This window comes from Melanotaenia boesemani, chromosome 12 (assembly GCF_017639745.1).
Source record: "Melanotaenia boesemani isolate fMelBoe1 chromosome 12, fMelBoe1.pri, whole genome shotgun sequence".
Classification (NCBI taxonomy): Eukaryota; Metazoa; Chordata; class Actinopteri; order Atheriniformes; family Melanotaeniidae; genus Melanotaenia; species Melanotaenia boesemani.
In genome coordinates, this window is record NC_055693.1 from 24694630 (window position 1) to 24719988 (window position 25359).

The 25359-nt window shown below is 38.7% G+C and overlaps 1 protein-coding gene across 15 annotated transcripts in view; it reads left to right on the forward strand.

The window, feature by feature from the left end:
• Positions 1-25359, forward strand: part of stxbp5l (syntaxin binding protein 5L) — a 165177-nt gene that overhangs the window by 88336 nt on the left and 51482 nt on the right. For all 15 annotated transcript variants that reach the window (XM_042001705.1, XM_042001711.1, XM_042001712.1 and 12 more), the window contains 3 exons: positions 11330-11393; positions 17693-17776; positions 21146-21269. In XM_042001705.1, coding sequence (XP_041857639.1) covers positions 11330-11393; positions 17693-17776; positions 21146-21269 — 272 coding nt within the window. The remainder of the gene's footprint in view (positions 1-11329; positions 11394-17692; positions 17777-21145; positions 21270-25359) is intronic.

The window sequence follows — 25359 nt, forward strand, 5'->3', positions numbered from 1 at the left end:
GCTCAGTTGCATTGTATGCCCATTTTTCTTGGTTTCACCCACCTACGCTCCACTCCTCTGGTGTTACTCTGACAATTCCCCCTGCTACAGTGTCAGTCATAAGTCACTCTTTTACCAAGCCATCTTGTTGTCCTGTGACAGCCCAAACCATAGTGAGCAGTCTTAACACTGATGTGTTTGTGTGGGAGTCCTGTCTGCCAATCAGTACAAATGTCTCAGATGCTACAACTTCTTGTTGTAGCACCAGTTGGTAAACATGCAAGATTGTTCCTGTTGAGAACCGATGGTTTAAATCCGTTCCCCGTTGATTTTTCAAAGACAGATTTGCCAAGTTGAAAGTTTACAACTTTATCCAAATGCCCCATTGGTTGCAAACTAAAAGGTTGTTTACAGCATAGCATTTTTGTAACTTGCTTCTTGCCATTTTTCATTTTGCATACAAGTAAAGCAGGAACACACAATGGAAACAGGTGATTAGAATAATTTGCCAAATGAACTTATATTGTCCTCTTTCTGCTTAAAATTTTATTCAGATAGATTCTCTAGAATCTTCCAAGGCATGACATAATATGCTCACCTCTAAGTAGTGTTTCATACTCAGACCATTTACCTCCTGAAATCATAGATGTAGCCAAGTGATTAACCCTTTAAATGCAGAGTTAGACTCACTGCGTTTCAAAACCACTGTTTTTATTAACTATTGAGACTTAGCGTGGTATGAACTGTAGAATTCGACAAGAGAAAGAAAAAAGTAAAGAGATAAGAATCATGTAAATCCAAGAAACATCTTCTCATGAGGTCAAAGACAAACAACTAACAAGAAGGTCAGAGTGGAAAGAGGGTGGGCAAAAGTATAATAGCAGTAACATTCCTAAAGACCCAATCACATGTATTAGCTAAAAAGACAGGAGCTGCAGCAAAGGAAATATGACACAAATGCTAAATAAAGCTTAAAATGTTCAGCTGCAGACAAAATCTGTCAATAATTAGAGAACCGTGTCATAGGAATACTTGTTGTCACATATGAGCACTGGACATAATCAAGAGAAAATATGAACAATTTGTTTCCAGCCTTTTTCTGAAATTGCTGTGAATATAAAAATTTCAAAGGCAGTAGATTTTATGGTGGAGAAATTGGAAATGTGAAGAAAAGGCTGCTTGTGAATGTCTGTCTAGTGTGCAGAGGAGGCCGAACATAATGTAAAAAGTACATTGTGGAAATTATTGTTTTCTTTACAACACTTTAGGCTCCTATTATCATTATTGTGTTGATATCATTATTATGTTTATTTGACGTTCAACACAACAGCAACAAGTGAGTAGAAACAGCTTAGTAGAAAGGAAAACGATGCAGAAACTCTCATTAGCATACAAACTGGCTGAGTAGCAGCAAATGCTCTAGGATATTCTCTGCTATGTTTCACATGGTGTTTCACATCAAATTTCACCACAATCTCTTCTTATTGTTCATGTTACTGTTTTCTGTGACAACTTTGGCTCTACAGCATTAGCAGTTAAGAAAGCGCTGTTGAGTTTGATCCATGTCTTTCTTTCTAAAACCAACATATCTTTTTATCTGACAACACATACGACTCCTTATTTTGGCAAAAGTTCATCTTTGTCATCATGTTCAACTTCAGCGTCTGCTTCGGCTTCACTTTTTTGGAACTTTCTCCATCCCTTTCACCCCTCTAAAACTATCGGTGTGCTGCATGTATGTTTAGTGGAAAAAAAGGACAGTAAAAAAGGACCCCCTTCATAGTTTCCCACTGTGCCATATTCTAAACCATGTTTAGGCTATTGAAACTGGTGTTATGGTAAAAATTTATACTGTGACAAAAATAAAAAAGATCAGCACTACTTTACACTCAGACACAGGAATTAAATGAATAATTACCCTTTGTTGAATTGTGTACTTTTTAGCAGCACATATAGAGAGGCAGTGAAACATAGAGACATGCGCTGAGGCAGCACATTTTTGATACTGAATGATAAATAATAAGACAAATGTCCTGCAAACAACAGCAGATTTAAGACTTTGAGACATAACATTGTTGTTCTGATTGAAACAGGTGAACATACAACCAACTCAGCAATACATTCTCAGCTCTGTGTGAGCGTAGGGAGTAATTTATTCTGTATTTTCCTTCCATCAGCACTTTGTCCCTTCCTAAAGTAGAGTTCATGAGCAGTTTAATCAGAAAGGAGAGGATAGTCTCTTATCAAAACAGAAAGGAAATCCTTTGTATGTGAGGAAACTTTTTCCACAATATTTGAATAGAATACATGAGGAGGGACTTAGTCTTTTTATCCTACTGTGGATCATTCAGTGAGCAAAGAAGTAATCATCCAACCTTTGTAACTGTCAGCCCTGAGTGTATGTGTGTTTACACTTTGCTGTGCGCTTGCAGTGTTTGTCCTCACAGTGTTTGTTTGTGTGATACTCATTCACAGATGCATTAATTTCATGCAAACCAAAGTGTGCTTCCCTGAAAAGAATCTGATATAGCAACAATTCCACAGGGGCCGTTGCGCCCAAATATGAGGGCCCCAGCTCTCATTGAAATTCAAATCGGTTTGCAACATATTTAATACCCAATTTCATCTTCAGGAGATTCAGTCCAGAATGAGATGTAAAAGAAAAAAGAAAAATGAGATGCTAGAGGAAATAGGAAGACATCGGAGCCCGGTGAACATTGCAGTTCAGAGATCCTTCTTATGAATAGAAATGTGTTTATGCCTTGCATCGTGTAATCAGTACCAACATATTTACCTTTCTGCTGCTAAGATCATGAAATAAACAGTAAGTTGCCAGTTCTTGATCTTTTAATGAATTTTTTCACAAAATGAAAAAGTAAAGGTGCTTAAATGCAACGCGCATGACAAGGTTAGAGTCTATTATTGTCTCTGCCTGCAGCCACACGTACAACACAGGAAACACACCCCAGTCTCCAGAAGGGCTGCAACGATTAGTCGCGGTTGTCGGCAATCGAAATAGTCAACAATAAATTTATCTGTCGACTATTGTCGTGAAAAAAAAAAAAAAAAACAACTACAGAGAGAGACACTGGCTGTGTCCGAATGTGCACCCTGTTCCCTACATGGTGCCCTATATAGGGGTCACGCCATTTTTTAGGAGTGTCCGAATGTCCAGAGAGAAAAAAGTAGAGCACTCAAAATTACCCACAATGCATCTTTAAAAGTAGTGAGCATCGATGATCACTAGACAGGTCAATATAGTCCACAATGCATTGCGGGCAGAAGCTCAAAATAGCGCAAGGAGGCGAAAAAAATTGAGCGGGGTGAAATTATATATAAGCAAACAAACAAAGACTAAAATACAACATAAGGAATAAAAATAGAAATATTTACACACAACTTTGGATTGGATTTGGAATGACATCTTGACAAGCGTTGTGGTTGCTGTGGTGACACTGGTAGTCACATGGTCTGCGGCGAGGAAAAAATAGGAAGTTTCATGGCCAAATCGCCAACAGAATGAGTGCACTATGTAGTGTGCTGCATAGTGCAGCCCTATGTAGTGAACAAGGGGTTAGGGAGTAGGGTGGTCATTCGGACACAGCCATTATCTTCTTCCCTATCTCTGCTGAGAGTTGCACAATGCACATGTGCAAAGAAAAAAAAAATACAGAGTGAGACATGGTCTTCTTTTCTTATCTCTGCTGAGAGTTGCACATTCGCAATAAAGTCCGACAGGGAAAAGTATGGCGGCCAACCAGGGAACAAAAGGGCGACAGAAGACGTCAAAAGTCTGAAATAACTTCATGTTAAACTTACAAAATAAATTACATACATGTGAGATTTGTAAAGAGGACCTTGCATACCACAGAAGCACATTTGCAACGCTCGAACATTTAAAGAGGAGGCACGTCGGACTTCCATAACAACCTTATGCAAGATGCCCCAGTCTCCAGGAAGAAAACCCTCCTCTTTGTTAGTCAGATCGCTGTAAAGTTCAAAACCTTATAGACATGTAGCCTAAATTTGGAAGACAAGGTTTTCAACGGATGACTGAGCATCCACACAAATTCACATGACAACAAGAAAACTTGTCATATGCACAGCTCAGTTGCGGTCTTTCCAGTTATTTCTGAACACTCAGCTGTTTTGCTCACAAACTGAAGCTGCTGACTGAGCACGAGTGGCGCCCACCACATGAAGGACAGCCTCATAATCTGCTATTGTGCCATTTAACATCCACCATGGCAGGCAGAATGAACCTAACACTGCTGCAAGCCATAAGAGTCTTCAAATGTGGAGGGCCATGTGACTATACAAGGGAAATATGCAGAAGGAAAAATTTAATTAGAATAAATTAATGCTACAGGAATTTGTGCATTAGCAATTATGCAGTTTTGCATGCTTCCTGAGATGGTCCTTGGGTTCTTATGTTTCTAAGTTAGACTTCATTAACTTTACTTTCAGTTTTAGTTTGAGATAGTTTCTCTTGTGCACCTCAGTTAGCTTCATTCATGCCTTCAGTTTAAACGTGTTAGCTGCATAATCACCCTGCACCTGCCTGTCATTGGCTGATCACCCCTGTCAGTAAATAGCCTCCTTCATTCTCTTTGTTCTCTACCAGATTGTCATTTTGTCATGTTGACTCTCCATGCCAAGTAAGTTATTTATGCTAGCCTCTGTTCTTTAGGTTTCTGTTTCTTAGACACCATGCAGGTCTTTAGGTTTAGTCCTAAGGTTATTTAGTTGAAGGAAAATGTATTAATTCCTCATCCACCTGCCTCACCAGACCCCTCAGCTTGACCTCATCACAGGTCATCTTGATATCATCTTTAAAAATCTGTCCCTTAAAAAAAAAAAAAAAGTATTCTTGCTCTTTGCTAGTTTTGCACTACCCCTTTCCTTTTCAACTGTAATACATAAAAAAATAAACATACTAGTAGTAAGACTGTCATTCAGTGTAAGCTACTTAGTAATCAGTGGATATTAGCAAATTATTTACCCACTGAGACAAGTGGTCCAATGAAACAAAGTCTTTTGTTGTTGCTGCTACTGTACTTGTTTTTCTTCTTTTTAAGGAATAATATTCTTTAAGCCCAACATGCTGCTAATCCTCAATATATATTCTTTCTTTTTTTAGTACAGCAGAGAAAAAAAACATTCTTACTTACAGTGTTACATAATCAAGGATAGAAAAAAACAAACAAAAAAAATGCCAGGCCTAATGCTAAATACTGTTTTGTGCATAAGACAATACATTTTATTTCCCTTCCTTTATTTCATGTCTTTGCCTTGTAGGCACAAAGGGATTAAGGGTGGATTAAAATCTAAATATATGTTGAAGATCCCAGCCAAGAACATTGGATTAAACTCCTTGGCTTCTATTTAAGTCTAAATATTAAATTTGGTTATTATATTCAGCCACCATTGCAAAGCTGTTAAATATTTAAAGCTGATAACCCCTGTTGAAGTCTAACAGCTCTCTTACATGTTTGATAAGCTCACACATGAAAATTGACAATAAACTGAGACCGCCAGGCAGGAACAATTGTGCACCAAACATGCCAAGTTTAACATTTTTATTTAATCTGGTATTTTTAAAACAGAAAAATTTCCATTTTCTTTCTGCAGAGTTCTTTCATTTGCCTCTTTGTGTGTCACTCTGAAGTTACTTAATGAAGTAAGAATATTAAATAAAACAACCAACCAACAGGCACTTTTTCATTTCCTGCAGTTTCTACACAGGGTCAAAAAGTACTACAGTAAAGACCAATTAAGACTGAATTTATAAAGAGGGTCATGGATTCAATTTAGAGAAAATGTGTAAGGAAAAAATGCAAATACGGTTTCACAACTGATTAGCTTTAACATACTTAGGTTTGTGTTCGGTCATTCATCCATGTAGCAAAATTTGGTACCGCTTTAACTATTGTAGATGTCATATAAAGCCTTATTATACAGCACGAATGTGGCGGCTCATATGCAGCATGTCCTTGGCATCTCTGCAGCTGCTTTGCTATTTCCTGCCCTGCCTCGCTCCTTTTCAGCTGTCGTGTTGATTATTTAACCTTTTCTTACCATGATGGGTTGCCATGGCTCCGTTCATCCTGCTGCAGCTCAACATGTCTTTGTGTTTGTCTTTGGTATCCCAAAAAGAGAGAATAGAGAGAAAATATTGATTCTACTTAGTTTTTCTATCAAAAGAACATATTAGTTCAAACATGTTCTGTCTCCTTTGGAGCAAAATTCAAACCCCTCACAAAGCATTAGGATTCACCCCTTCATTCTCACATCTCAGAGGTATTTACTCTTTACAGAACAGCATGTCCTGAAGCCTACTTCCTGCCTTCTGTCCACTGATGTGGACATAAAGGCTGGCAAACCACAACAGGCAACACATAACACACCATCAACCCAAAAGATCTATAGTGGCTGCATCCACTGAAATAAGGTCTGGTGGTTTTAATATATCTGCTAACAGGATTCATTTTCTGTTTCTGGATATGCTTTGTGACCAAGCTTTAAAAAAAATAGGTGGGTAAAAGAGAAGAAATAGATATTGAGGACTCTCACCAAGGGAGCTTCCTGACATTATTGAGACTTAACACCAAAGTTAAAAGTTAAAGAGAACACGTTTTTTACACCATTTATTACCAATATTTATGAGTTTATAAACCACTATTTATATCTTTATAGTTAAATACAAAATATAAGAGAAATAAAAGTGGCTGGAAACCAAATGTCAATGGGACCAGAAAGCACGAGAAGTCTAAGGGGAGTAAAAGTGAACAGTCACGCAGATCTTCACTACTTTACACAGTATAGCGCATATGAATGAAAGGAGTTAACAGTTATAATGTTTTTAACACTTTAAGAGATTTCCTTAGTGCACAATTAATAATCAATTAATTGTTGCCTCATAATGAAATTAGTATAGTGTAGAACATGAAGGTTTTACAGTCCAGACTGCAAATTTCTACATTTCTTAAGAGTTTTTCAATCTATATTCTGAAGAAATTTAATGATTTCTCCATTCTACATATTTTTATTCCTCATAACTTTTTAGAATAACTGCTGCTATTTAACATGGGTGACCTGTATTCACCTGTGTATTTAATTCTCTCTTTAAGCATTCTCATTGCCTTTCAATAAAGTTCAGAGGCTGGCCTTGCCAGCTTTAGAAGAAATTTTATCACACAAACTCACATAGTTGTCAGAAACTCACTTCAAATTTTCAAATCTGTCTCCACCATTTGAAAACTTTCATAAGCCACAGAAATCAGCTTTCACCATACAATAGCAAGCCTTCGCTTTAAGTCACGACCATCGGAAATTCAATAAGTAAAGACAACTTTTTCCCTGCAGCAACATTTTTTTATAAACTCAAAGAGAACTTTGTGACATCAATAGAAGCTGTGATTGTGTGTGTGTGAAGCGTGGGTTTGATGGTGTGTACCAAAAGGTTCATGGGCCAAAGGCACTTGTAATATTTCGACTTAGTGTGTAATTTGTTCTGAATGGCTTAATGTAGCAGCATTTTTTACTTTTGGCACTCCTCCTCTCTGCTAAAATACTGCACTGATTGGACAGGTTTGTGTGTTGCTGATAACTGGATGATAGTTGGCTTGTTACTCTTTAAACTGACGAAATAAAGGTGTTGAGAGCTCGCTGGGGTTTCATGTTTTATCTCTCTTCAGCAGCAAGCATAACTAAATGGGCCTATCTGTGCATTTGAGTCACACCTTACCTCACCTCACATTTCTCTCACAGGATAGAAATACTTCATTTGTTACAGTTAGATAGAAGGATCAGTGTTAAATTGTTGAAAGATGGATGTACAATGAATTCCACAGCTGAATATTTAGGTTCTAAGAACATTTTCTTGAGCATCTTAAACTTTTGTATAGATAATCTCAGTTCCTAAAGTTAAAAGCAAAATAATTGTAATATAAACAGTAGTGAAATGGTAAATGGGTTAAAAGATATTTAAGTTTATCAGCTAGTTTATTTTGACGCAAAGGAGCAGTGATCCCACTACGTGCCCGTCCTGGAGGACATAGCTATCCATCCTGTCCCTAAGGATGATCCCAGACACCCTTCAGACGAATCTAATTTCTCATGCTTGTAGTCATATTTTCATTCTAATGGTCACTGCTCACAGCTTTTGTGTGGGGGTTGGAACAATGATTGACTGGAAAATCTCTCTGCACCTCTGCAGGCTGTCCACTGTCGAGTCTGTGTTACTTAACCCCCCCACTTGAGGCAACTCACTCCCACCCCGGATGGAAAATCCATATACATGCTATTGATTGCTGAGTGCCTTTCTTCCTTTAAGAGAAAATCCACTCTATATTCTTAAGAAATTAAATACTTTCTGCATTCTGCCTCTTAACATTTATAGAATATGTGCTTAGACTGTAGTCTTTACCAATATTCAGTGTTTCTTAAAGCCTTCTCATCATCAGCTTTTAGTACAATTCAATGACTAGCCCTGTCAGCTGTAGAGGAAACATTATCACAAAGTCACTCAGTCATCAACAATTAGATTCAAATTCTTAGATCTGCTTTCAAAGTTTGAAAGCATTCATCTGCCACAGAAATCCATTTTCAACACAGAATAGCAAGCCTTCACCTGACATAAAACTAATTTCTGAAGCTTATATTCAAATCCAGGTCGTGACCACAGGTGACTGGGAAATCTCTTTTAACCACAACAGACAGCTACAGCCGTTACAATCCTAAAGATGATGCCCCTATCGGCTTGTCAATCTGCTGCTCCATTCTCATACATCCTCTAAACAAAAGACCGGGAGTAAGCAATCTGTCTATTTCTGGCAAAAGCCATGGCCTCACATTTGGATGTCTTAACCCTCATTGGATGCTGTTCTCTGCTGGAAACAGTGAGAAACTCTCCCATCTCTCCAGAACCTGTACGCCTCCAGGACACTGGGCCGTGCGGGCCGGATCGCAGCCGACCCTTCTCATCCTGGTCATGGACTTTTTGAGCCACTCCCCTCAGGCAGGAGGCTACGGTCCATCCGGACCAGAACCTCTCGCCACAAGAAGAGTTTCTACCCCTCTGCTGTTGGACTCATGAACGAGAACTCTAGGCCATAAACGCTCTGTCTCAGTCACAGGACCTGTGCTTCATGCAAAAAGAGACAAACATACCAAAGCTACTTTACTGTCACTTTAGCATACTTTCTGGATTATGCTCTAATTCCATACCCATCCTGTATATTTTGTAATTTTATGTTAAAGTGTAGAGACTTTATTTTGTTTTAAAATTTTTATTTTATATTTATTGCATGCTTAAACTTATAACTTATATTGTTTTTATGTCTGCACCAAGTACCGCAGCATTTTCCTAATGATGTGAACCTGTTCACTCATATGGCAATAAAAAACCTTTCTGATTCTGATTCTGATTCTGATTCTGAGTGCCTGCAGGAAGTCTTTGTTTGATAAAACTAACAGACATCACATGCAACAAAACAAAGATGCAATCTCAAAACAGTCAAAATGGGAACTCTGCACTCCTTTGCAGGGCCTTGAATTTCTGTTCATAAAGGAAATGAACATAATCTGTGAGATCTGACAGGCTAAATTTTGTTAATTTAACCTGACAAAGACTAAATTTTATTGGCATCAGAGCAAGTTGCCCTCCACGTTGGCAAAACATTGGTCTCTGGCTATGTTCACACTGTGGCTCTTAATGTTCAATTCTGATTTTTTGCTGAAATCTGAGATTTTTATTGCATGGTTGCTCATATTATAATTTAATGCATCCTCCATCAGACTCCGGTGTGAACAGTCTATGTTCCTAAATTAACCCACATGTGCAGAAAAAGCCGTAGCATCACACAGTGTTTACTGACGTAGATATGGATGCTACACACAATTATTAGTGTGTGTAAATCAAAAGTTCTTGCGCAATTGGAGCCAAAAAAAAATTATATTGTTTTTTTCTATTATTTAAATTTAATCTTGTCGTGTCCTGCCTCCCCTGGTCCTGACTTATGGTCCTTGTCTCACTTTAGTAACACAAGTCAGATTAAATGCAATTTGAGGTCGCTTTAAAAAAAACATTGGATATGATTCCAATTCAGTACCATATTGCCACCTTTTTCAAATAACGGCCTAAGTAGGTTTTACTTAAACACAAATAAATAACAAAAAATTGAAAATAAGTCAGTTATTTCTATCTTTAACTTGAAAAAATAACTTGGGTCATTATTTGTAATAGGCTGACAATATGTGTCCTAGGTTGGATTTTCTTTTTAAAAAAAGGGATTTGTGCTTTTTTGACAGTAATGAAAAAATCATATATAGACAAAAAAGTCTGATTTGAGCCATTTTTGCCTAGAGTGTGAATGTTTCCTATATTATTCTGGGAAATGGAGACATCTGCCATGGCTAAAACCACTGATGTATCTTGATCAGGAGATGTGGAAAAATTGTCTTTCAGGCAAAAACGTCTCTGGACGCTGACTTGAATAATAAAAAGAAGTTTATTACAAAAGTTCAGACATCAAAACAGATTTCTGCAGCAAAATCTGGAGGTCCCAAAGCCAGAACAAAGACCTAAAGACTTGATGTGTCATTCTGTCTTATATAGGGTTTAAACAAAGAAAATTCCTCAGTCCTGTGTCCTCCAATCATAGAGTTTGCCTATAGGATGCTCATTTGCATGGAATGCATGTTCTTGTGTCAATCCAGTCTGTGGGACAGAGAACCTTATATGGTAAAGACTTAAGTGTGTACCATACAAATGCTATGCTTAGATACCTCACCACCATGGTAATTCCAAGTGCTCTGGCAGGCTTTATTCATCTGTTTCTCTGTCTGGGGACTGATTTCATCAGTACAGTAGGGTAATGGTTGGGTTTCTAAATTGCATGTTTGTGCAGCAGTTCTTGACAAACAGTTCAAAGAAATGCACATTGAAATGCCCTCTACAAGTTGTATGTTTCTCTGTCTTTGTAGAAGAGGATAACTTCACAATTATCTAAATGTCAGCAGTCTAGTTATGGCTGGAAAATTACAGTTATAATAAAAACCCTATTTAAACTGTACTGCTCTGGCTGTTTATAATCCCGGCTGACTTCAGTGTGAATATATTTAGTGGGTAATGTTTTCTTCCACAAAGTGTCACACTGCTTAGGAGCAATGTTTGACTATGTTCGTGATCTGAGCAGTTGGTTGCCATTTGTGTGGGTAGAGAAAAAACCCTCCTATTTCTTTGACTTGAAACAAGATCTTGATTTCTCCCCACAGCTCTGTTACTCAGCAACACAGTTGATAACAGTATTTTCTACCTGGCTCATCTTTTTTTTTTTTCTCATCACAGATCAACTAAAACTCACCCAGGACCTGTAGTTCATCTGAGTGATAGCCCGAAGGATGAAGGCAAGGTGAGTAGGCAGATAAAAGAATCACCCAGCTGCATCTGAGTTCTCCTTTAACATGAACTCTGTTGTTAAAAGACTCTAAACGTGGAGGCCTGGCTTCTCCCACTGCTGTGAAATCTCTACAAAAAAAAAAAAATAAAAAAAAAAAAGAAAGTCTATCTCCTATTTTTCTGACATCATCCCCTTTACACTTTCTGATTCCGGCCGCTTGTATCACCAGTTTAACCCTTTCAATCATTTTCTACATCACATGTCCGTATGGGAAGGTTGGAGCTCACCTCTTTTTTATTATGCAAGCTCAATGATACAGATGTGAAGGACTTAGAACTCATTCAAAGACAGCTGGTTTTTAAAAATCAAGCACAGTCAAATTGGAGGGAGGAGTGAAAAGTGGAGGTTGCTGTGAAATAGAAGTTATGATTTGTTGATTTACTGAATAGATTTGGCTGTCCCTGCATAAAAGCAGATTTGACAAGCCGTCAAAACACAAAAATGAGACATGAGTTTACAGCTGCATTTGAAAGCTGCAGTCACACAGCAGTTAAAGAAATGTATTTATGCTGCTTAACCTGATGCACCATATGGTTTGTTACTCAGAGCCATCTGGAAAGACTTCATAGGGAACTGCTTGAAAAGGAGGAGGCACTTCCAAGAAAACACTTGGCAGGTGATTGGATTAACAGCAAAAACATCTTTTCTGTAAGCCATCAGTGCTGGTCCTTTCCTTCTCTCATCAGCTTGGCAATTAGTTGTTTTATGATTGGGCTTATATGAGTACATTTATTATGAATTGGACTGATGTGGATCATAAAATGGATTGGTTTTAAATGGATTACAATTAATCAGATTGAACTTGACTGTATCTTTGAAAGTGCCTTAAGATGACTGAAGTGAACTGCAATACGGAAATAATCTCCATTTATGATCTTACTGACTCTTTGGTAGAATTAGGGATGCAGGATAACCATTTTTTTAAACCGATACCGATAACCGATAACCTTCAGCTACTAAAGGCCGATACCGATAACTAATAACCGATAACAAACACACTTAAGATGATGACATCAATACTAACAAAACCTACAGTAAAAGACTTTTCACTGTTTATATGAAGAGATATTGATTTTTTTTTCCAGTGAAAAACTTTTAGCATGCCTCTCAGACATTTTCTAAAGATATCAAACAGACCTATTTGATATAATGTGTGAATACATTTGGCGGTAGCGGCGGCTGGGCATCGAAAACTGTGACTCCAAGTGATGAATCAGACGAGAAAAGCCTCTGTCCTCAACGAGGGTAAAGGGCTGGTCATCAAGCGCCATCATTTCCATGATTAAATCTTCAATAACCTTAGCCCATGGGCCATGTCTGGCAAATATCTTGGATGTCTCAAACACCTCATGGATGTTTGTCAATCCCGGTGGCTTCTTTGCGTTTTTTTTTCATCTTTAGCAGCCAGGGCGTCCTCATACGCTTTCAAAACTTTGTCAAAACGATAATTATGTTTCAGTTGACTGATCAGGTTTGTAGTATTGAAGCTCGTTTTCCCCCCCTCGTGTCTTCTTAGGAAATTTTGAAGAATTCCCATACTAACAACGCCATGCTTTCTGTTGTCAAACGTAAGCACGCTGTACTGCATGCTGGTGGTGCTGCATTCACGGGGTGATGGAAATTCCTCATTCCCACATTTGCTAGTCGTGCTTTCAGCCTTTTCAAGTTCATGCTTCTATTGTAACATGTCAAAAAAATACACTGGATGTTGATTTAAGTCAGTAACTCAGCCAGTTTTCCGGTTAGATAACAAATTTTAAAACTACCAAAACTATGACTGAGTTTTAAGGAGTCGTCTTCAAACATGAGGGGTTATTCTTAAATTTTTCCAGTCAGAAAAATTTTCTCTTTTTATGCCAATCTCACCTGAACGCAGCGTTTACTGCAGAACATTCAGGTCTCAAAGTATAAGGGGAGAACTGCGAAGCTGACAAAAATATAAATGTTATCGGGGCAAGTCATTATGATATTGGACTTATCGGAATGACGTAATAATTTAGTTATCGTTCATCCCTTGGTAAAATCTGCTCTTTTTGACTGCAACCACCACTATAACCCACATGTAGCTCCTGAATCAGATTGTAGGCTGGTAGCATCAGTCGATCTTTATTCCTTTAGCACTTTTTCAAACAGATTGCAAATCAAAGTCCTTAATAGAGCAAATTAAAACACAAGATAAAGAAAAAAATATAAATACATAATAATAATAAATCAAAAAGAATAATAACACAACTGAGCACAAAAAGAAGTTGAAGTCCCCTGGAGTTTCCTGATGTAAATGTGTCCTTAAATTCCTATGAAGTAAACATTCCATATAAAATATTTTGACGGCATTTACTTAGAAAGAATGAACTGTGTAAAGAAAAAAAAACTTGCTGTCTACATTTTAAATGGGCTCATTTGTTTATATCCCATTTAAGATGCTCATTGTACATTACACCCTGGGTATTTGATTTTGACTCTAATGCTTTTGCCTGTAATGAGTTTTCAGCTGATGAAATCTCTGCTTATTGCAGTGAGAAAATTATCTTCTGAGGTCTTTGCAGTTTTTCCAGTCCCCTTTTTAAAATGGCAGCAGCTGAGATGTCACTGTCAGTAATTGTAGTCTTTTTTCTCTTTTTATTTAAAAATAATATGTCATTCTGCACTTCTGTACGCTTTCACCCATCTTAACTCATTTGTCGACTTTTACATTTTTGCCAGTTGTTTAGCTGTGATCAGTCCTCATGTTTTTTAAACCCTGTTGTTGGATTGGATCTTTATCTCAGTCAGTCTCAAAACAATTTTTTACTGATATTAAAGTCAGTTGCCATTTATTGTTTGAAGATGCTGCTTATTTATTCCTTGCATGTCAAAGCAGATCAATACGGAAACCGAGAGTGGCTGGGTTCGCATGGTTTTTAACATAGTTTTTTCATGATAACTGAACAATTTATCTCGTTATCTTGAGAAAACAAAGAAGCAGCTCCTGTTCCATCACATAACCAACACAAAGAGACAAACAATTAATCAGGCTCTTATTCAATCCTAGAGCGAATTTAGAGACTTAAATCAGCCTAACATGCATACATGTCTTAGCGGGAGAGAAGCCATACATACTCGGGGAGAACACTGACTCCACTCAGGTTCCCCCAAGAAACCTACTTGTTAATATATAAGAATTATAAAAATAAGATATAATACATCGGGGGCCATGGGGTCTGTTATGATCAATGAAATCTGGTGTCACACACTTACTTTTGAGCCCACCTTAACCATTTCTTTATCTTGAGCAAACAAACTTTGTTTTCTCGAAGTTTTTCCCGTTATCGTGAGAAAACAGTGCTCGTTATCTTGAGATATCGACTAAAAAAAGAATAGTAATGGTATAACAGCGTTAACTAATTGCGTTAAAGTTTTTAACGTTAAAATTTTTAATGCAATTAATGCATACGTGGCAAGACAAGCCCCATATTCCCATTATGGGAATATGGGGCTTGTCAATGATCAGCTGATCGGCTTTTCTCTATTGAAGCGTTTGTTTATGGTTCAGCTGAGAATTAGGGAAACTAGCGGTTCACGCTTCACACAGTCACATATTTACCCAAAAATGTTGTTTTTGGCAGGACCTTCTCTAACACAGTAGCTGCCGAAAGAAAGTAGCTGTAGACAGGATTTATATTTCATACATGCAGGGGTGGGTCTAGAAACGTTCTGATTGGGGGCCAAGCAGGACCACTAACCAGGAAAAGGAGGTCACAAATGAGACCTTTTATACATCTACATTTTATGAAATATTGAACTGATCATTACAACTAAACTGATCATCTGATAAACAAATAGCCAATTATCTATTTTATCAACAGTTGTTTACTTTGGGTGATGCTGCTGTAGGACTTTTATCACTGCTGCACAAACACTCACACTTAAATGATAAAAGGAAAAACCTTTTTTTATCCAGATCATCTTTATCAATGTTGGCTGTTTAACTACAGTCGTCACATCTGCTGGTTTTGTGACAGAAATTATCACCATGGAGATGGTTGGTGAGATGACGATATATGAGTTCTGAATTATGATCTAGAACATGGTTGAGATCATTTAGAACAACATACATTGCATGCTGCATTTACTGACTATTGGACATCTGACATTTATCCAAGGGAAGGTCAGTTAAAAGCAAATATTTGTTGCATCGGCCTGTTGTGTTGATACAATACAGTAAAAACAAGCAAATTTCAGGCACAGTCGGGAATGGTGATTAATCATGATTAATTTGAAAGCTGTGATTAATCTGATTAAAATTTTTAATCATTTGACAGTCACAATATATATATATATATATATATATATATATATATATATATATATATAATTTGGTTTTTATTTGAGAATTGACACTGCATCTTGAAGTATCATGACTCTTGTCATTAAAGCTTCAAGGTTGCAGAATTTAATTGGGGTAGTTTTTTTTCTCCACTTCATGCTCCCTCCAATGCCAATCCTCAGATTCAAGATGTCCCACAGTTTCCTCTCAGCAGGAGATTCATATCCAGCACACTTGTTTGTGCTTCTCTCAGCATTCCTGATCTTTGTACTCATCTGTGATCAGATTACATTGATTACATTTGCTTTCATCTCTGTTTCAGTGTTAACTTTTGTAGTATGTGGATATGTTTTTAGCCTAACTTGTATATAATCATACTTATGTACATTTTTTCTTTATTTTTAACCTAACATAATGCTATTTCACTTCACTATATTTCCCTTTATTTCTATTTTTAGTATTAATGTTGATTTTGATATTAATCTAATTTTTGTGAATGGGCTAATTTATATGATATTGTTTATACATACAGAATGTATAGCTGCATGATAAATAAGGGTGACACGCATGTGAAGGCGAGTGTATGTGCAGTTTATATGAAAGATATTATTGTGATATATAAAAATAGCCAAGGCTGTCATGGTGCGGTGGATCTAGGACCCAACTGCAGGATGAAAAAGGGAAGGAGGCAGACGGGTGCAGGAACAAAGTTTAATGACAATATAACCCAAAGCCCTAATAAGGCAACACTGGGGACACAAAACAGATGATATGACAAACACTGATTGACACCAAGGGGTGTATAAATGAAAGGCAACTAACATGAAGCAGGTCAAAACCAGGTGAGCTAATGAACAAGAAATAAAACAGAATTTAAAACACAAGGGAGAGAAACTACAAAATAAAACCAGAAAGGGAACTCAAAATGGCAAGACTCAAAACCCCAACAAAAACCCACAGATCATGACAAAGGCAGTCCTAATCAGAATTATTGACTTTTTTTTTTTTTTTTTTTTTTTTTACATAAAAGATCTTATGAAATAGATGCAAATTAATCAATTTTTACAGATTATTGTTAATGTTTACAAAACTGAATTATTAGATGATTTAAAAATTGGTCTTGGTTTTACATATTATTGAAACATCCCGAATCCTTAACCAAGAATTTTTTGTGTAATATTATATGATTAGCTGAGATACATTGTTTTTTTTGTTTGTTTTTTTTTTGTGGTCAAAAAAAGTTTTCCCCTTTAGGAATTACGATATTCACAAGTATAGGGGGGAAAGGAACTATGTTAATCTGATTTATGGTAAATGGTCTGTATTTATATCGCACTTTACCTGAAATGATACGCAAAGCGCTTTACATTATACATCACATTCACCCATTCACACACTGATGGCGGAAGCTAACATGCAAGGCGCTCAACCACGACACATCAGGAGCAATTTGGAGTTAGATGTCTTGCTCAAGGACACCTCGACATGAACTCAACAGGCCAAGGATCAAACCAGCAACCCTCAGGCTACAAGACGAACTACCTACAACTCTACCCGCTGAGCCGCGCCACCTCAAATGAAGTTATGAAATGAGTCATCGGAAATCTTTGCATTACTATCTTCACCATCAATTCTTACAGCATAATTTTTGCAGTAGCTTTTGACAATGTATTTATATATAGTAGTTATTCAAATATTGTGTTTACTGAGGGAGACATCCTGAATTACATGCTTGAAACTCACAGATGCTATTAATTTTGGACATATTAAGAACATAGCATATAATACAAAAATCCATCTAAGATATTTTATCTTCTCGTTCACATTCAAATCATCTCAGTAAACTTTCAAAACAGCTTCCCTGCATTTCAGTGAAGCTCTATCAATGACTTTTTCCTCAAAATATAGCCCATAACCTTTTATTTCTTGTCTCTCCTCTCCACAGTTGCTCATAGGGTTTGAGAGCGGGACCATCGTACAGTGGGACCTTCGTGCAAAGAAGGCTGACTTCAGGATCTATTACGATGAGGTGAGCTGTGCTCCTTTACACACTTGGGTGAAACAGTTTAGTTTCTGACTCATCTGTCTCACATCAGATGTTTAATAAAAAAAACTTTGATGTATAGTTAGGTGAACTAATGATAGGTAGATGAAGTTAAGAAATTTATTCTACATGGTTCTCACGAAAACAACCCTCTCTAAAATTTGCACTCCTAAAAGGACTCCCACCACTACATATGCATCAGAGCCAGATGCAACAGAGTGTTAGGGTTTCATTTGAAGAATAAATCCATCCATATCTGTTTTATATTGTTAGATGACACCTCACTGGATAGAGAGACTACACTACACTAATACAACCAAAATACAATCAAAAGCCAAAAGCTGATTTAAAACGGAAAACGTGGGTTGTGACGGTCCTGGAGTTGGTGTGGGCACGGGGCACAGTTTTTGCTCCCCCTTCCTAATCAGACCAACTGTCACATTTTTTCATCATTTCCTCCCATTTAAGTGCCACAATTTAGCCTGTTTGCCTGCCAATAATTTTAGCCTCAACAAAGTGGAGTACAATTTTCATGTCTGAGCAGCTTCAGCTGTTATTATTTTCAATGAGGCGACCTCCATCCAATTACTGCTCTTTGAAGAAACAGTAATTGTAGGACCCAGGAAAACTCGCACCACTGTAGTTGCCCCTGACAGCTTGCACGGCACTGTCAGCTGGAAGGACTGCAGCATCTGTTGCCATTGCACCCAGAGATCAGCAGACCGTAAAACCAGACGGTTCCTGATATCTAATTGTTCCAGTTTGTCATATTAGAGCCTTATTTTTTTATTCTCAGTGGAAAAATACAGGTAGACAGATATATTTTTATTACAAAAGTACTACAGATCTGACATGTTAGCTGTGTAATAAATACATCAGAACTGCAGACAATTAGATTTTACTGTTGGCAGACTTACAGGTGTGACAGAGGTCAGCAAACACATTAAGTCCATTATCTCTTATCTCGTTCAGTATCAAGCCGTCTTAACCACACTGCAGACTGTAAAATCACAGTTTAAAGAACAACTCTGTTTTGTGAAATAATTTCTATAATTTACCATGGGGACAGGGTGAGTGTCTGGACTTTTTAACTAATGGTACTTTTATGTAGAGAGTTACAAGAACATTGTGCTGTCTCAAAGACAATTTTGTGTTATCCATTTTCTCTCTTTTTCAAGAACTATTGTGGCCTCAAACTCATACGCCCTTAGCGTTTATCGCCTTGTGGCTCTTGTTTTCGGCTTCTGCTGCCGGCTCTCATCTCCTACTTCGTTAATGAAGCTTTCTGTGCGCCATCGTCAGCGTAGCATAACATTTCTGTCTCACACCTCTTCACCTGAGGATGAAAGCAACGCTCCATGATACAAGGGTAGACTTCTGAGTCGCAGCCCCTGGTGCAATAAGAATGCTTTATATCTGTGTTGTTGTCATTAAATCGTGAATTGCATAGTGTGGGCTTTTCTGGTTGTTTTTTAAAACACTGCATGAGATTCACACAGGCTGGCTGCGAAGGAGACCAACTGTAACAAGCAAATATAATAGCTTATTAATGGCAGGCTTCAAGCAATCTGTCACTATTTCAACCTTGTGTGAATATTTTTTGTTATTGGAAAAATTATGGTCACATTAAGTTGAGTTGGAACAAGTGTTTGCAGACATTTTAACCCTGTGTTAAGGAAAATGTGGAAAGACATAAAAAAATGCATCCTAATTCCTAAATATTACAAGCTGTTCCATTCTGGGTGTACTAATGAGTGAAGGTTAATTTACAACAACGTAAGGTCGATTATCCTTTCATTTACACATTGTGACATTAAAATGCAAGCTGCATATTGTCCTCATAACATTGCCCAGAGCACCAAGCTCTGTAAATTTGACATAGATAGTTTTTGAAAGAGCTCCTCTAAAGAATGCAGGATGAGGTCTTCAATAACATCAAACATGTTGCCACTTTGGAACCGGGAACATAAACTGTTTTGAGATATTGACGTTGAAGTTCTTTTCAGTCAAAAAAGCAAAAGTGAAACATAAAAAAGCTCTGTTTCATAAATAAAAAATGAGCTGCTCTCTGTATTGGTTCAGTATGCATCTCAAATATTTTGTTTTTTCTCTCTTTTTTTCTTTTCTTTTTTTTTTTTTTTTGTTCACTTTCTTTTAAGAAGGTCATTTACAGATACAAAGCTGTAATCCTAGCAACTCACTTTAGGCAAAAAAAAAGTTGCATTTTGCAAAACATAGAGTTTGCCATCGACATATATGCAAGTTTAATTTTAATTTGGCATTTGAAAAAATAGAGAAAATATATTTATATATATTTTAAAAACACATTGCTAGTTCCATGGAAAGATCAGTAGAGATTTTTTTGGCAAATGCAAAGCCAAATGTTTTTTATAAACACATTAGTCTGTAAACTAGAGCTTTACTTTACTTTGCATTTATTGCATTCTAGTTACTGCAATTAGACTGAGCAAGGTTAAAGATTTACTTGACAATCTTTCTTCAGGTCAGTCCAGCAGGCAGTGTAATTTATAATGTGTACTAGTTTCATCTCATATTGGAATTGTCCCAGGAAGTAAGTGCAGCATGTCAGTATGGTAGGCATTATTATGTTTTTGTTTGTTTCGTTATTATTATTATTATTATTATTATTATTATTATTATTATTATTATTATTATTATTATTATTATTATTATCATCACCTCAGGTAATCGACAGGTCACTGAGGACAAAAACCTAATGGTAAACAGATGCTACATAGCAGTGCTAATGTAGTTCTATGATAGCACTAGATTTGTTTTAAGATAATGTGGGGAAATCAATGTTATTTGAGTAAACATTTTCACATTGGAGGTGGAATTAAACTATAAAAATGTTTAAATGTTCAAAGAGTACCTCAGTACCACAGTAAGTTGTGTAGCGCTGACTAAGCTAATGCTGCATGATGCAGTTTAATTTAAACAGGCTAGCAAGGCTGCTAATTGATTCTAAAGTAAGCTATAGAATGATAGTTTGGAGAAATGTAGATGCAATCAGGTTTATTTTGTATTACAACCAACCTTTCTTTGTACCTTTTTGAACTTGTTGCAGCTATTTCCACTCCAGATTATAAATGTAAAGATGTTTTATTTCTCAGGTCTCTCTAATGTGACCACAATTATCACAGCATTGTATGTGAGTGTGTTAGAGAGAGGAACACAATTATTTACATGAACCCCCTGATAGGTCTTGCCTGCCCTCTGGCCACCTCATGTATAGTCTAGTTCCGCCACTGGCTCAAACCTGTTTCAAAGCTTTTTCACCAAATTGTGTTGACTTTTTAATGTATGTAAGTCGTCTACTTTTGATTGGTGCAGGCCATCCATTCAGTCAGCTGGCATCATGAAGGGAAGCAGTTCATGTGCAGTCACTCAGATGGCAGCCTGACGCTATGGAACCTCAGAAACACCACCAAGCCATTCCAGGTCACCTTCCCTCATGGTGAGACACACACACCCTAAAGCTACACTTTAATCCAAAGCAGAGAATAAGGTCACTGTGATGTTGTCTCTTTCTGATGGATTTTTTTTTTATAATAATAATTGGTAGGTTCAAAGGTTTCACACCGTTATAGGGCATGTGGGCAGACTGGACTCCAAGTTCACATAGTTTAGTTGTGTAGTTAAAGTCTGCCCACAATGCCAGTGTACAGCTGTAAACTACAAGGGTCTGTAAATGCAACATAGTTATGAGTTATGCTGTTTGCAGAATATTGGACTGTTTTTGTGGAAATTGAAAGACAAACCACAAATGAAACTGTTCACCTGTCACCTTTTATTTGGTCCATTAATAACAACCAATAATGGCATCGAGTTATTGGAGCCACTCGGGGTAATCATCAGTGTGTTCAGCCATCAGCTCAGTTCGTATTCAACCCGTACTCATTTCCAGTCTAACGCCCTATATTGGAATGAATGACAAAAGAAAAGATCTCTGTAAAATCTTCAGTGCTAGTACAGTTGAATGAATTTAATTTAATTTGCAGTTCTGTATACTACACAGATATCCTTCTGTGGTTTCTGTCTTCCTCTGGTTTTGTTTAGTAGCAGGGCATCCTGACCTAGTCAGACTTTTGCTTCTTCACTGTGAGCTGTAACGTCACAAAACAGGCAGATAAGAGGGAACGTTGTCAGTGATGGGGAGCAGAGCAACAGCCACAAGCACTAGCTTAAACTAAAGCAGATTGTTAACATGCTGGACATTTTTACCCAATACTCTTTATAGTGTTTATCATACACTCACAAAACAATGATAACGTAAAGCACTTTAGTATGTGGAGGGCATGGAGATCAAACTGCAAATCCTGAAATTAATCATCAATCCTCTCTACATACAGAGACCTTCAAATATCTCATAGCTAGATATAGCATTCTCTTTCTAAATGTGATCAAAATCAGATAGGTAGGGAACTACTTTTTAATCAGTGCAACTGCTAGGATGAGTGGGAGTGTGTCCGGGGAGTGAGAGTGGGAGGGTTGTATGCTGTGTGAGTGTTTATATTGTGTGGGTGGGGCTGAGGAGGCATGCATGTGTTAGGATGAGCGGGAGTGTGCAAGGAAATAGGTGTGTGCATGTGTTTCTGTGTGTGGTTGGGGCGGGGTTAAGTGCACTTGTGGGGGGGGGGGCCTGGACGGGTCTGGGGGTGGTGTGCCATGGGTCTGCCGCTGTCCCCATCCTCTCATTCCCCGTTAGGGATGTGGGGGGGTGGGTACCTTCTGTGGTCCCTGAATGGCCCGGTCGTGGGGGGCGGCCTCTCCTGGCCTGTCTTGCCCTGGGGGACCTCCTGGGGAGTGGGGGTGCCTAATGCCACTAGTGTGCTTCCCTCTGGACGTACATCCCCGGACCCCTCTTACCCCAAATTTCCCTGAGGACTCTCCAAAGGGTTTAATAAAGTATTTCTATTCTATTATATTCTATTCTATTCTACTTCCCACTGTCTCTGTCTCACACACACACACGTAGGGAGTTGGGAGGCGTGGAGCCATGTGGGGTGGAGCGGAGGGGGCCATTCAGTGGTCTCCTTGAATGCACCCCATGGCGACTCGCCTCTCAGTTTTAATTGCACCGAGACATCAAAACACAAGAAACACAACACACAAACAAGACCTGGGGGGCATGGCATGTGGTGCATATCGGGCGGGGCCACTTAGGTGGCCCGGCTCCTGGCTCATTGCGGTCACTACCCCTCAATTTTAATTGCACACAACATACACTACATAAACAGTCAGGAGCGGGGAGGGAGAGGGTATTAGGGACCTCTCACACCCCTGTTCCCTCTGTGTGTGGCCGGGTGCGAGCAGGGGGAGGTGGTTGCCCTAGGGGCCGGGTTCAAGGGGTGGGTGAGCTGGTGGGCTGCTGGCTCTGTGGGTGTTGGGTCAGGGGGGTGCTTGGGGCTCGCTGTCCTCTGGTATGCCTGGGGTGTCCGCCACGGGGCATGGTGGGTGGGTTATGTGAGATGTGACTGTGTGATGGTGAGTGCTTGTGGGTACGGCACAGGGGAGGATGTGAGTGTGGGGTTATATAGGGTGCAGATTGAAGTAGGTGAGGGGTGGGGGTAGGGGGTTGATGGCGCCCTGGTTCCCGGGGTGTGCCGCTGGAATATCGGGGTGTGTGCTGGCCTATGCCGGGTGGCTGTCGGGGGGGCCTGGTCCTCCTAGGCATGTTGCGGGCCCTCGCCTTTGGGGGGTGGGGCGGCTGCCTCTGGGCTCCTGGGGCCCTGGGCCCTTCGCTTGGGTTGCCCTGGGTGGCCGGTCCCTGGCGGGGCCGGCGGCTGCTGATCTTGGCACACTGGGACCTGTGCCCCAAGACCGTGTAGGGCTCTTGCTGGGGCTCTCCTCTGCCGCCCTTCAGGTGGGGCTGGAGTCGTCTTTGTGGTGGGGTAGCTGGGGTTGGTGCTCCGGGGCTGCTGCTGAGGGCCCGGGTCTCTGGCCCTGGTTTGCCTCTGACCTCCGTAGAGGCGTGGTCATGTTTGCACGATCTCACTCACCACTCTTCATCACTAATCACTCCTCATTCCTCATGCTCTGCATGCTGACACAGTCACTGAGTTGTCCAGTGGGTTTTTATACTAGGAGATCATTCTTTTTTTTATTTTTCCTGTGAGTTAGTATCTGGTATCTTTCATGATGTGTCTTTTTGATTTGGTTATTATTTAAAAACTCTTGATGACTAGCAGCTCTGTTTTTTTGTGTGTGTGTGTGTGTGTGTGTGTGTGTTTCTGTTTTTGTTTTTGTAAAAGTTGTAGGAAATTTTCTGGTGTGTTCATGTACAGGTGTAACAGTTTGTTGTCTGGTGATGGTGTGGATTGAAGGGTCGTTTCCTTCTGCCTGTGATCTTTTTGTCTCCTTTCTTCTTTCCCTTTAGCACTTTTTGCTATTTTCAAACCTTTTTCTGTCCCCTCCAGTCAGGTCCAGCAAGATTACATAGACTCAAAGTAAATAACTAAATAAATGAATCAGATTATCAAGAAGAGCCTTACCCATAGGCCTCCCCTTGGCAGAGCAAATTTGTTCAGAGATTATCATTTTGCTTGCTGGACAGGACAAGTTAAAAAAAAGAAATCAGTGCAACTGCTTTCACACATGCTTTAGTCCTAAAAAATGTTTAAGATGTCATGTAGAACATCTTAATGTGAGAAAAAATTTCTAGATCATCAGTTGGTGGGACACTGTGTCAACATGTACTCAAATGAACAAATACTCAGGAGCATTTGCTCTCTCAGAGCATATAAATATCTGTTGGTGAGAAGTAATTTTTTCTGTCCTCCTGACCGTATGTTACATTCCGCTCGCTTCCTGCTGTTAAAAACATGTAAAAATACATGCAGTATTCATCTCAACACAGTAAGGACCCTCATCTGCTATTCTACACATGTTGCAAACAGAACACTGATTTCCACAGCATAATTTTTGCATCAGACGCTCCCTCCTGTACACTCCAGATAGAAGCTGGCCTTTGCCCTTCCATTTCCAGGTGGGAGAGCACATTTCCAGCTGAAAGCCTCCCGCTGTGATGTGTTCTTGTAAATAGCCTCAGTGGTGAAAGACTGGACCAAATTATCCAGACTTTCTCCTGAAAACTTTAATGCTCATGTGTGAAACAGCTTTATTGTGATGTATAATAATGCGCCATTTCAACCGTTACAAGATTTAGCCACACCGTATCCACTTGCCCTGAAATACAACCAAAATGCTGTATGTCTCTATCAAAGACCAAAGTTAAAAACAATAAATAAATAAAAACAATCATGTCTGTGCAATAAAGTATGCATAATATATTGTCCTGTAAATTTTTGTAAACCCAGTGCGTGGCTATGAAATTCATGATTCACAGCAAAACATGTCCCAACTGTCTATCTTCCACTGACAACTGGTTCAAACATTTCTGGCTTAGCGCATTCATACCACCCTATACTGTCATGTTATAAGCACTGGACGAGGATTCAAATGCAGGATAAAAAAGGTGGGCATATAAAAGAAAAAAAGTAGTCTCATTAAATTTACAAAAACACAAGATGCTTTAAAGGTAGGAA